The following is a 12742-nucleotide window of genomic DNA, read 5'->3' on the forward strand; positions in this document are numbered from 1 at the left end:
GTTTTCAACGTGAAACACATCGCTACAATCATGATAAGTTAAAGGGAAGGTGTCGTCGGAACTCTGCTCAAAGGTTGCCAGGGACCCCTACGACCGATGTAAACACTGTATCTGTTGTACGTTAGCGATTGATGAAAGTTAAGACATGTTTGTTAACAATGAATATCGTAAAATTTAAAGGTTGCCGCTATGTTGACGTGATGCATCTAGATGTCTTGCATAAAATACATTGTTCGTAAACAAGAAAGTCGCACACGCGCAGTTCCCGACGACAGCCTCCCTTTAAATAGTGTGTTTCCAAGGGAGTAAGCACGTAAATATACCCATTTGCCTGCGATCACATTAATTGTTTTGCCTGGAATGCCAGCATTATTGCGCAACAATTCAATTTGAAGTGCCGACATTCGGCGTATGAGTGTTCCACCGTCAGTTTAATATTTTCACTTTCCTAAGATATGCATATATGGGTTATCTACCATTTCGTATAGCACCGATATGTAACCTTCAGCTTCAGTAAGAATATAGTGTGGTTTCAAATGACACATTTTAGAATGTAAGGCCGAGAGGAGTATCAAAACAGACAAAGGGGCATGGCGGAAAAACATCCACCCATCGCACACAAATACACGCATTGACGCCCGTACAGATATCAGTGGAGCGCATACCCAAGGAGGCTCTTTGTACAAGCTCAACTTTGAGTCCGTTCGCAATCTTTGATTCCCTATCAAAACTTGATAGCAAACATAATTTATAAACCTGTACAAACACTCGGCTGTCACATTTGTATGCGTCATTCCTCCTCCGCTTTTATTACCCCTGTAGGCTTGTTGTCAGGTTTGACACACTTTGAGTAGTTTTAGTGAAATATTTTAAACATAATGACATGAGAAAGTTTCCGTTTTTAGAACGAGCGGTCAATTTACGTCCTACTAAAACTGGAGAGTAATCTTGTATTACGCAGTCGAAATCGTTCAGCGAGACTGCATCTTGTGTTGCTCTTCTATTGTCCTGAGTTGACACCTGCGTCATAGTTATTTTTACATTGGGAGTTTGACACTTCTCACTTGCCGTTCGCGAACATGCCTCGCCACCTTGTCGCTTTCTTAACATTCGCCAGTCTCGCAGCATTTCGCTCTGCCTCGGCATGCCGCGAGACTGAAAACGGCTTCGACTGTGCCCAGCTGGACGAGTTCATCGCCGGGGTCATGGAATGTAAGAAGATCCCGGGAATGTCTGTTGCCTTGGTCAAGGAACAGGACACAGTGCTGACCAAAGGTTACGGTCTGGCCGACATCGATAAAGGCATCCCTGTAGGGGAGGAGACCCTGTTCCCCATTGCGTCGATGACCAAGGCGTTCACTGCGACTTTGTGGGCGAGTTTGCTTGAGGAGTTTGAAAACATATCCACCTCCACGCCTCTCAGAGACGTGTTGGGGTCATGGTTCAAGTTGACGGATGACATTCGCAGCGAACACATTACTTTGCTGGATACGCTGTCAAACAGAGCTGGGTTAAACGACTACAATGTCTTCTTGACTGGCTTTGGTATGAACATGGCAAGAGACGAATTCATTAGGTGAGTAAATTTGAAATCATTAGTGAACGCGATCAATTTGATATAATTATTTCATATATGTATATATATATATATATATATATATATATATATATATATATAAACTCGATCAACGAAAACTTTCGATATAGTTGTCATATATTTCTTCTTGTGCAGAATGGAGTTGCTTAATCTCCTACTTAAGGCATTTCAAATTTTTTTAACAGATTTCAAAACGGCTTGTCATTAAGCAATAATGTAACCCCTCCAGGCCAATAATGGACAAAAAGCGAACTTTGCATGAAATAGTGTACTGGGCGAATCGAGTACTTTACGGAGTGCAAAGTATGCTTGAGTCCATTATGGGAACGGAGGGAGTACATTATTGCTGGGGGTTTTTTTTACAGTTTTTCAATGCCAGTGAATATGTAGATATAGGAAGTATGTATGGCCACGATGCTGGATAATTGGATACATTATCAGTAATAATCTGAGGGGATGACGTCACAAAATTCACTGTTATTGATAAAGCTATAATATAAAATAGTGTTGGATTTTTGCTTAAACTTTCCTCAAGCAAATATTTATCCATTCTCTTTCCATATCAAGAATAAAAAATCGGGGGGAGGGGGGAGGGAAGGTCACCGTGCAAATTTTTGTACTAGAAAAACAAAGTACCCAATATTAACCGATATTTGAAATTCAAAATGGAGACCATCTCTGTGTTATCTCTATGCTGAGTAAAAAATTCCCGATTTTCAAAAAAAACCAAGCCGATGAAATTTTTGATTACTCATAAGCTTCAAAAATGTGTCAGAACAAGTGGTGGGGCAAGAGAATATTGTAAAAGTTTGAAAGTGCGTATGTCCCCGGGGTGCATTATAATGTTCTTCATTCAATTCGCTTTGATCTGTGACTGCACAGGAGACTGCGTTACGGCGAAGAGGTGCTCCCGTTCCGCTCCGACTTTCTGTACAGCAACCAGATGTTCACCCTTGCAGGCTACGTCGCCGAGTTCATCAAGAAGAGCACCTGGGAATCTCTCGTACAAGAACGCATCTTTGACGAATTGGACATGACGGCATCGACCTTCTGCGAACAGTTCATCGAGCTAGAAGAAGGCGTCGCTGGAGCATACCTCTATAACTTCACTGAAAACAGTTACATTCCCCTGGACAAAAAAGTTCTAAGGTAATGAATTGGGTCGTACAGTGCATATCCAAAGTTGCCTGTCCACCGATCTACTTCTCTGCAGCTTTTCTATACATTCTATTGGCCTTGACATTCCTGGAAAATAAATTTTATGAACAACCTTCTTGGGTTTACTGACTTTCTACTTACGTCACATATAATATAGGAAATCCAAGGGTACAATCGTGGCTCCGATCACAGCAGATACAATAGAATGGGTCGTCATCAACCATGATATGAATGTATGAACAGATAAAGGCGTTGTATACACAAGTAGAAATTCGGTCGTGTTTGTGTTTGACCTTTAGGCTTTAGTGTCACCACAACGACAAATATCTTGCAAGATAATATTTTTTCTTACTCATGAGGCTCCTTTTCATTACTCTGTCGGGCTTTTTACTTCCAGTGTCACAAACATGCTGTCGCCTGCGGGCGCTGTCGTGTCAAATGCAGTGGACATGGCCAAGTGGCTGAAGTTTCACCTGGCGAGGGGACGGAACGAGCGAGGCGAACAGGTAGTGGATCCCGATCTGCTGACTGAAACCTTCTATCCGAATAGCGTACTCGGTGGCGTTGCAACGTCCCGGCCGACGTTTCCAGTGTCCAGCTCTCAACCGACGTACGCTAGCGGATGGATCAACGAGTTGTACAGGGGTAAGATAAGAAGAAATCAGCCTATTGCAGCGTTATCAATATGATATATTACCTGAAGTGACGATACATCATAAAGAAACAAATATTGATGACGCACACGAAGCAATTTCATTCAATCATTAAGGTAGAACGCGCCTCGAGGACAGATAGTCGGACTCTCAAATTTCTATAATTCTTTTCTGATCAACCACTTATGGGGACTCGTTTTAAAGATCTTGGAGAAAGAAAAACTTTCACCGGCTTAGCTTTTCGAAAATCCAAAATTTAATTTCCGACCAACAGAGTTAACATAGGAATGGCGACTATTTTGAATTTCAAATATCGCAAAATGTTAGGTAATTTGTTTCGCTAGGTCCAAACTATGCACGATGACCCCCGATTTTAATTGTTGATTTGGCAAGAGAATGGCTGAAAGTTTCATTTAGGAAAGTTTGAGCAAAAGTTTAAGTCTTTCACTTTCGAGGCGCATACTACCTTAACAGCGCAAAGTAACGGTTCATATGCATGCATATGCACTCGCTACCAAGCAGAAATATGTCATAGTATCATACAGGTATTTTAATAAATCACTACTAGTACTTATTGGCAACTAGGTTGAATGTATTGCTTCAAAGAATCTCTAATTGGCTAGAATGGAGCGAAAAGATGTGTGGTTGCAGAACGTAGTATAAGGGAAGTTCTATTTGTTAGATAGGGATTTTATTTTTATCTAACATTAATGTATGAATCTTGGTTGGCAGGGTATCTAAAGGTAAACCATGGTGGAAGTGTGGGCGGCTACAACTCGGCAATGTCGGTGTTTCTCACTGGCGACATCGGCATCACCACTCTCATCAACGGTCCGCACACCGCCGACGCCGTCCAAGCTGTGCACAACGTCCATGCCTTCGCTGCGGATTTGCTGCTTGGAGAGGAGCCGTGGCTCAACGTCAGCACTGCGTGTAGTTACCCAGCTCCGTGGACACCACCGGCGACTGACGCTGAGACATGGAGCTACGAGACTATGCTGAGAGGGAACGGTCCAAAAGAGCACGTCAGTTCTGTTCGAAGCACCAATGATGGGCCCAAATCCGGGGCATCCTCGCCCGTTGGACGACAGAGCGCAGTTAATGAAATTCAATCCAAACAGGATTTTCCGGATTCCAAGAAAGCTTCGGCATCAGATTCAAAACAGGGAACCGTCCACAGAGCCGCCTTCACAGAAACCCTACATCTTCAAGAGGGTGTGAAATTTGAAGCTGATGCCAGCATCTCTGCCGCTGGAATTCTGCATCGAAACTTTAAATCGACACGCCTTCTCACTGACTACACTGGAACCTACGTGCATAGACTTCTGGGTAACCTCACAATATTTATGGACAACACGGACAGTAGCTTGCACTACGAGTACGGTATCTTTGGTCGCGGCGTCTTGCACCCGTTCCCGGATGACACGTTCAAGTTCAGCATCGACACGGAGATGTGGTACAAGTACCCGGATTCCGGCATGTACATGCGGTTCTCCTCGTCAGAGAACGAGAAGGACGATGACGTCATTGATAGGGTACTTTTCCCGACGTCCGGCGGGGCGGTATTCGAACGTATCATCATTCCACCCGACCCTGTCTCCTCCACCTCTCTCCTCTCGTATCATCCCCTTTGTCTGTACATGTGTCTGTGCATTTGTTTCAATTTTTCTCGTTCTTCTGTCATAATTCTAACCAGCTCCGATTAATGTTGAATGAAGTCATAACACACAGTTAACGCTCCCTGTCTTGATATGAAAGATCAGAACTTAATTTTCCTCGACTAGAAAATGGAACTTCCGATCCTTGTGCGTCTTACTTTTAATAAATTTAAATAAATTGTGCATATAATGCACCCGAAAAGAGAAGAACTGTCCCGATACTTATATCTCGGGAAATGTTTCAGTGCCATTAAGTTTTCTCCATTTTGGCTTCAGCTGCATCGTATTTGATTTAAATGCCTGTGTCCGTGTGTTTGCCTGCGTGTCATCAGTGTATTAATAATCTTTTTAACTCGTTTATTGCTTTTATGAAAGTTTTACATTCTTATTTGAACAAAATTGGTAGCCATCTTATATAAATTCTCCCTTTTGAAAGCAGCTTTCCTTTCAGTAAATCAATAATCTAAATAAAAATATCAATACATAACTGGTTGTAACTGGGTGAAAAACATACAGAATAGTATTAAATTTTTTTCTTTACTTGTCTTTTACAAGTTGTGAGAAATCACTTTCATGTTCTCTTAATCGCACTTCGGCGTTAAAAAATTCAAATAAATAATATTTTGCAGCTTATTTGTATCTTTGTAAAGCATCCATGACTTATAGATGGTGAACATTGCTACTACTATAAGAAGATTAACAACTTTGTTTTGTTTTGGTAGACCACATAAAAGTGTCTTCAAGGTGATCTCTACATGAAAATGAAAGTTTTGTAATAAAAAGGATTGAAAGTCTCTCCAGAAAAGCTTAACACGCTCACACTCTATGAACATATGACAAAGGTCATTTGTTGACATACAGATCTGACAAAGACTGGTTTCCATTATTTTCCACCTGTACAGGTTTAAACCATGTGGAAGTATGTCATGTATAAATTTGTACATAAAGTTTGACAGTTTTCTTTCCTTAGTTACAGTTATAACTCTGTTATACCATAGTTCTGACCAATTAAAGTCATTAAAGTGTATTAATAATCTTGCCCTATCCGCATTTATGTGTGTAAAAATATTTTTTTCGCATTGATATACTTTACTACGTGATCGCCTGTAGTAGCACTATCGCTGGATATGTAAGATTTTATCACATTGTACATAACAGAATGTACCGAAATATCATGTAGTATAAGGAGTAGACTGTGATACGACTTCTGATATATATATATATATATATATAATATATATATATATATATATATATATTGTGTGTGTATGTATATATATATATATTTATTCATAATATATGTATATATATACGTATATCTATTAATATACTATATATATATATATATATATATATATATATATACATACATACATACATATATACACTCTGAAGGACAGAACTTTACATGTATACAGATAGACAGAAAGACATAGATAGATAGATAGATAGATAGATAGATAGATAGATAGATAGATAGATAGATAGATAGATAGATAGATAGATAGATAGATATATAGATAGATAGATAGATAGATAGATAGATAGATAGATAGATAGATACTCAGCATGTGCACAAAGGTTTCCCGTATCTGTGAATTCTGTGCTTTGCCAGAAAATAGTTGTCACAGTTTCAGTTCTCAGATTCAGTTTACTAATATCTTGCATCAAGGCGATAATCTTTGTCAAGTTTTAGTCGAAATCAAAGACAACAAAGCCATGTTGTGCTATTTGTATAAAAGTATTTTCTTTATTCATACTTCCAAAATACAAAGTCAACCGCGATCATGATGTCTTCGCGGCCTGCCATGGACTTATAGAGAGACGTCGGCAGTACGTGACCATCAGACATGACTTTTTTTGAACAACGGATAAATAATTCAACGACCGGTGTAAAACAACGTGGCATAAACAGATAGACCTACCAATTGAGTAGTCTTTAAGTACCTGATAGAGATTGAAACGAGGCAGTAGAGTTTGAAAACACGTCTCCTTTAGCTGAGTAAATTTTGGATTATGTTTCTATCAGTACTGAACTATGTCCCGCAATTTTATCTCTGGCTTTCAAATCAGACTTTATGAAAGATAATGATGCCGGTTAATTATAATTATGAAAACTTTATAAAAGTTAATAGGACGTGCATTTCGTCCGACATAGTACTATTAGATAGGATTATTTAACAGACACATCTTTAAAAGAATTAAAGAGTTACTGTGATGGTGTTGTGTGAGCACAACCCATATACGTCTTTGGAGTCGTGTTCGAGGTTACAAAACAAAACAATAAACACATTTTTTGTAATGAGGCAGATAAATAAAGTTGTGCCGCCACTGCCCCAATAATTCTAGTGAAAAGTCTTTACGTCTGTTGATACAGGGGCATTGGCCTCGGTCGAACCTCATAGATGACGAACAAAGCCGAGAAGAACGCCGCCACAAATCCGGCTCCCGAGGCGATGAAGACCGTGGTCAGATGCGTTCCTGCCGCGCTGGCGATGGGTCCCAGCACGGCGGAGAGAAGTATCTGAGCTAGGAACAGTTGGCACTGGAGACACGCTGTGTCGGTGGCTAGTCCGCGTTGAACGCTGCCTCGATTGACGTACTGAAATGCAGAGCAAGAGAATGACTGCTTGTGAGAGTGGGCATGCGAAAGCTCCAAGATGGCTTCGTGGTGAGCCAAAAAACCGAAACTATTGTACCTACTGCAATCTTATTTGTTTTACGTCGCCGGGAGACAATCTATCACTTCGATTTTCCCCGTTTCAGATAAGTCATCATTAATGTGTATTATATTCAAACCTGAATGTGTACTTACGGAGTTCAAAGTTTGCATGAAACATTACTCTTATAGGTCACATATATTAATGTTAAAGGTGACAATCGGCGTTCGCCAACCTCTCAGTCTCTTTTTTATTCAGGGAATCGTTTGCACCAGAAATGCCGAAATGAAACCAGCGTTGCCATACCACAGAAGTAGTCGGCACTCTGTCTGTCTTACACACTGAGTCATCAATAAACTGTCACAATTATACGTAGGTCATGTTTGTGAAAAAAAACCGACACAAACTCACGTCTTCATTCTCGTGAAATCTCGCCAAGATGATGAACGGCAGAGTTGCTATGGTTGAGTACATGACGCCGTAGGTGGCGCACAATGCCAATGTCGCTGGAACACTGTCGGTGAAAATGGCCTGCAAGCCTGTCCCAACAGCGAATATCAGCTCTCCACCGACATACAAAGTTCGAAGCTGACATTTCAGAATCAGTCTGTCTAGGACCACTGCAAAATAAACAAACAATAAAACACCAATTTTATTCTTAGGAAATGTTGGCGTCTGTTAAACATTGTTTTAATGGAAGAAAAATATGTGATCTGTTACGCCCCATCTATCATATGGGCTACCAAATCTGAACTCTCAAACATTGGTCAAATGCAACCGAATACGTCAGCGAAGATTGACTGGCAATCGGCATAAATAATATTTTAAAGCTTCACTTTATACTTACACGAATAAATAGCTGCTGAGAAGGCGAATATACACATTCCCCAACATCCCATCTTAACGCCCTCATCGTAGAGTTTATGAGCATGGGAATCCTCGGGTTGAGAAGGGTCACCTAGAAATTAGAGAGTAAGAAACGATTGTAAGAAACGTGACATAGTGTTTCTGTGGACAACTTTGAGGGGTAGAAGAGCGGGTAGACCCAGAACATCCAATTTACCACCGTGACATTTCAATCCAGCTGGGGTAGGGTTAGGGTAAAGATACTGAGTGCATGCCTGGTGGATAATTGTCCAGAGGTGTATGTGCCAGAACCTTTCAAAATATTACATGATTTGATGCGACTTGATGAATGCGATATGCATTAAGTACAGTTCCTGTGCTTAAGGAATTACCATGAAGCCGTTACAATTGCAAAGACCGGGGGGACACTGTTAATTTACAGTTATTTGAAGACTAATATAGGGCGGTTGACGGTCGCAAGGCTCCGTTCAGGCGAATTGAATAATGCATTGTCGAAACAAATACCCTATAGATATGTAGTCTCCTCTTGACAAGTGGTAAATTTTAGCATTTAAATTTGAGTATAATGTAGGAACATCTTGTACTAAACCGGATTGACTCGATAAAAAGAAGATTTAAGATACTATGCGCCTCGACGACAGCTATTCTGACTCTCAAACTTTTAGTACCAATTCTTTTCTGATCTACCATTCACCCTTTTAGTTTTTCCAAAAGCGAAACCTTTTTTTATTTTCCCCGTAGAGTTAACACAGTGATGGCGGCCATTTTGAATTTCAAATATCAATAAACCTTTGGAAATTGTTTCTCTAGTACCTAAATTTGTACGATGCCCTACCCCCGATTTTATTCTTGATTTTGAAAGAGAATGATTGAAAGATTCCTTGAGAAAAGTTTAAACAAAAGTTTACGTTTTTCTCTTTCGAGGCGCATACTACCTTTAACGAATTGTCAATATTTTTGATCGTTTGTGGATGCTGTTGCGGGCCGGTGGATCATTTATGATAATACAGGTTGTTCATTGGTTGAATCTTGCATGTTGGAATTTTGACGACCTTACCTTTATACACAACTTGTCCCATGTAGTCAGTAAAGAACAAAAGTACCGTCAAATACGCCAGCTCCCCGAGAAAGTGGTTTATGCAGAGAAAAGCAAGTTCCTTTGGCATTTTGGCAATCGATTTTAACAAGGCCAGCGTTGACGTGTCAGCCAAAGACTCCACGGGGACGCTGTTGTCGCTGGACGGCGACAGCGAAACGTCATCAAACGCACTGCCGCCGTGTTTGGCGATGCCGTCGACATGTCCGACGCTGCCATATGATGTCGAGATTCCACTGCCTTCTTTTTCTACATTCCCGTTGAACAGTAACGCCTTTTCGTCCTCTGGGGTCCTCTCGGAAGACTTCACTTTCTTTAGGGGAGTTTCCTTGACACTGAACAGCGTCAAGGTGAATGTCACGAGGCACACTGCCATGTTTATGACGTAAATGACCCGAACTTGAGAGTTCCCAAATGCCGGCCCAAGGGGTGTCTTTGTCCAGTCGATGCCCCCAATAACATAGCCTATACCGCCGCCAAGACCTAGGAGAACGATAGCGGTATCATATGTTAATGAAATTCACCGATTGGTCTTATAAGGGTAAGTCGACCAGAGTTTATAGAAATTCAAGTGTCACTAAAAGTGACATCAATCTTCGAGATAATTTGAAATTACATTTTGATCGCCGGACAAATTCACATATCAAATTGAAAAAGGGGAGCACTTCCAGGTCTTTTCCTTAGGAATAGGTATCATGCACCATTGGTCCCAGTAAACTTGTGAAGTTCACAAAAAATTACAGGTAAGTCGTCAGTTCTTAAAACTGTTAGCCTTTGGTCGAAGTGGTAGAGAGACAAATTTGTGGTCGGTGGGGGCGTTGCTCAAGATGGTGAAGATACGTCGGCTGCCACGATTGTCGACGGATTATTTAATGGTCGTTTTGAAGTATAGACAGTCTCAAGCAAACGTATACCATTATTCAGATTAATAAGACAAAGAGAAACACCGTTGGACATCTCACCTGTCAACAAGGCCCTTATATTCATGCCCCTCTCTATGTCGTTGGAATTACAGACGTCGACAATGTACGCCCGATGAGGGCAGTCTACGCTGTCGGCGGTGAAATCCATCACCACCACACCGACGATTGTGAATACGATACTCCACACTGTGTACGAGCCTGTCCGGAATTGGAACAACGAGGAGAAAAACGTCGCATTACTTGCGATTTTTTGCTAGAATACTTTCAAATTCAAACGTTATTATCTACTTTAATATGGTAGTGGTGTGTTCTTTCTAACAAGACTTAAACTGTCATCTCAATATCGGGAAGTCCACAACAAAGACAGTTTTCCTAACAAACGACAGAACTAAATTGTAGTGTGTAGGCCTATATTAAATTTGTATGTATGTAGGTAGGTAGGTAGGTAGGTAGTTGGGTAGGTAGGTAGATAGGTAGGTAGGTAGATAGATAGGTAGGTGGGTAGGTAGGGTTCAACATACTATTAATAAAATTACCTGAAGTCCCTAACAAAACGCTTACGTGGTCCCGTGATCGTCAGAATTTGACTTTTTATTATGCATTATGACGGTACTGGGCAAAGATCATTCCTATATAATATCGAATTGCCTCTTTCTTATTATTTCAGTAGAGGGTAATATGAGAATACTTTTCCCTGTAAGACGTTATCAATCGATGGAAACAAAGTATAAAGAACGATTGTTTAGAGCAATAAAGTCGTCATTCGAAATAAGTTTTCAAAGCAATCTTGACACTTACTTGAATTTTGTACCAGCTTCCCTAAGTCAGCACCATTTAACACCAGTGACAGTCCGATCAATATGCCGACACACAGAGCGAGAATAAATGGCCGACGTCTTCCCCAAGAACACGTGCAGCGGTCGCTAAATGTACCGATCAGTGGTTGAAAAAGGAACCCTATAACGGGACCGAGAAACCAGTTCAAGCTGTACAGTTGGTCTGGAAGACCTACCTTCAGCAATATCGGCGTCGCAAAGGCGGTCTCTGTGGCGAAACAGTACTGAGTGCCAAAGACTAGCGCCCCCAGTAGAAGCAAATCTCTCAGAGATCTTCCTGGCGGTTCGGGCATCGGGAACTCATCAGGCGCGCCCTCAAGGGTTGGATCATCTTGAAGAGTTTCTATGGCCTGCAATGGCGGAGCTTGCGAGATCGAGATCCTGCGAGAGTCTCGTCGTCTGCTTTGTCGGCGGTAGGCGCGTTGGATATCGAGCGCTGGTCCGTCATGATCCTCCTCCTCGTCTTGATAGTTGACGGAGAATGTGCTGGGTCTCCGGTAAGGACTCTTCATGGACATGGTATAGGAACTTGAATAGCTGCCGTAGGAGATTGGCGGCGAAACAGGGGACATTAGCGCCGTCGAGGTCCGACGTTGATATCCTGGGGAAATCGGCAGTGGTTGGCCGTAGGACGATCTATGAGGTGGTGTAACTTCCGGAGAAGCCATGTTTGCAGCGGGTCTAGCTGATTAAATTGAGGGACCTGAATAATAGAGAATGTCTGAAAAAGTAGAGATTTGAGAACATGAATGCAGCGAATTGATGTATGGTAATGAGGGTTATTAAAGCATGTGACCACTGTACCGCATCAAACAGTTCAGCCTAATCGTGTCCAGTGGCGATCGACCTTATTAATAGAGCAGTATAACAATCGCACTAACAGATTAAACGGTGAAATATGGGCACATACTGATCTCGAATAAAATACACCCTAGTAATGTTACTAATGCCATCTGCCGAGCACATTGTCCTCGTGAACCGACGGTGACGGAATTATCAAGTGAAGGACACATGTTTTTTCAGTCTGATAAGTGGTGTAATTTTATGTAAATCTGATAGACCTACAGAACTCAACACAGATATGATGATATAAACACTTTTTACTGCAGGCGTGTTGAGTGCAGTGTCCGTTTAAACCCAGCTGTGTCTATAAAAGGTTCGACCTCGGACGAAGCTTTGAATATATCATCAAATTAAATCCAGGGAAAGGAATATTTGGGTAAAATTCATTCAACTGAAACTGACAGATAGCACATCTTTGTTCGTGATCTGAAAATGGTAAGTCTTAAGACAA

General features: G+C 41.2%; 2 protein-coding genes across 2 annotated transcripts; one reads left to right on the top strand and one right to left on the bottom strand.

Moving 5' to 3' along the window:
- Positions 1-970: 970 nt before the first annotated feature.
- Positions 971-6115, top strand: LOC139137275 (protein flp-like). Its single transcript, XM_070705275.1, has 4 exons — positions 971-1576; positions 2480-2746; positions 3153-3400; positions 4141-6115. Exons 1-4 carry the CDS (start codon positions 1080-1082, stop codon positions 5112-5114), a joined length of 1986 nt encoding a protein of 661 aa, XP_070561376.1. The 5' UTR covers positions 971-1079; the 3' UTR covers positions 5115-6115.
- A 682-nt stretch (positions 6116-6797) lies between these two features.
- Positions 6798-12169, bottom strand: LOC139137276 (membrane-associated transporter protein-like). The gene is made up of 6 exons (XM_070705277.1): positions 11411-12169; positions 10652-10810; positions 9651-10172; positions 8574-8684; positions 8138-8346; positions 6798-7668 (listed from the first exon to the last, which is right to left on the bottom strand). The coding sequence occupies exons 1-6, from the start codon at positions 12114-12116 to the stop codon at positions 7426-7428; spliced, it is 1950 nt and encodes a 649-aa protein (XP_070561378.1). The 5' UTR covers positions 12117-12169; the 3' UTR covers positions 6798-7425.
- Between the last annotated feature and the right edge of the window lie 573 nt (positions 12170-12742).

Source organism: Ptychodera flava, chromosome 7, assembly GCF_041260155.1.
Source record: "Ptychodera flava strain L36383 chromosome 7, AS_Pfla_20210202, whole genome shotgun sequence".
NCBI classification, from domain to species: domain Eukaryota; kingdom Metazoa; phylum Hemichordata; class Enteropneusta; family Ptychoderidae; genus Ptychodera; species Ptychodera flava.

Excerpts from the sequence above, each read along its gene's own strand:
- LOC139137275 (XM_070705275.1), top strand. The coding sequence starts at position 1,080 with ATGCCTCGCCACCTTGTCGCTTTCTTAACATTCGCCAGTCTCGCAGCA. Across the intron at positions 1,577-2,479 it reads GCAAGAGACGAATTCATTAG|GAGACTGCGTTACGGCGAAG; the intron begins GTGAGTAAATTT and ends GTGACTGCACAG. Across the intron at positions 2,747-3,152 it reads CTGGACAAAAAAGTTCTAAG|TGTCACAAACATGCTGTCGC; the intron begins GTAATGAATTGG and ends TTTTACTTCCAG.
- LOC139137276 (XM_070705277.1), bottom strand. The coding sequence starts at position 12,116 with ATGGCTTCTCCGGAAGTTACACCACCTCATAGATCGTCCTACGGCCAA. Across the intron at positions 10,811-11,410 it reads GAAGCTGGTACAAAATTCAA|GCTCGTACACAGTGTGGAGT; the intron begins GTAAGTGTCAAG and ends AATTCCGGACAG. Across the intron at positions 8,347-8,573 it reads CTCAGCAGCTATTTATTCGT|TGGTCCTAGACAGACTGATT; the intron begins GTAAGTATAAAG and ends TTTATTTTGCAG.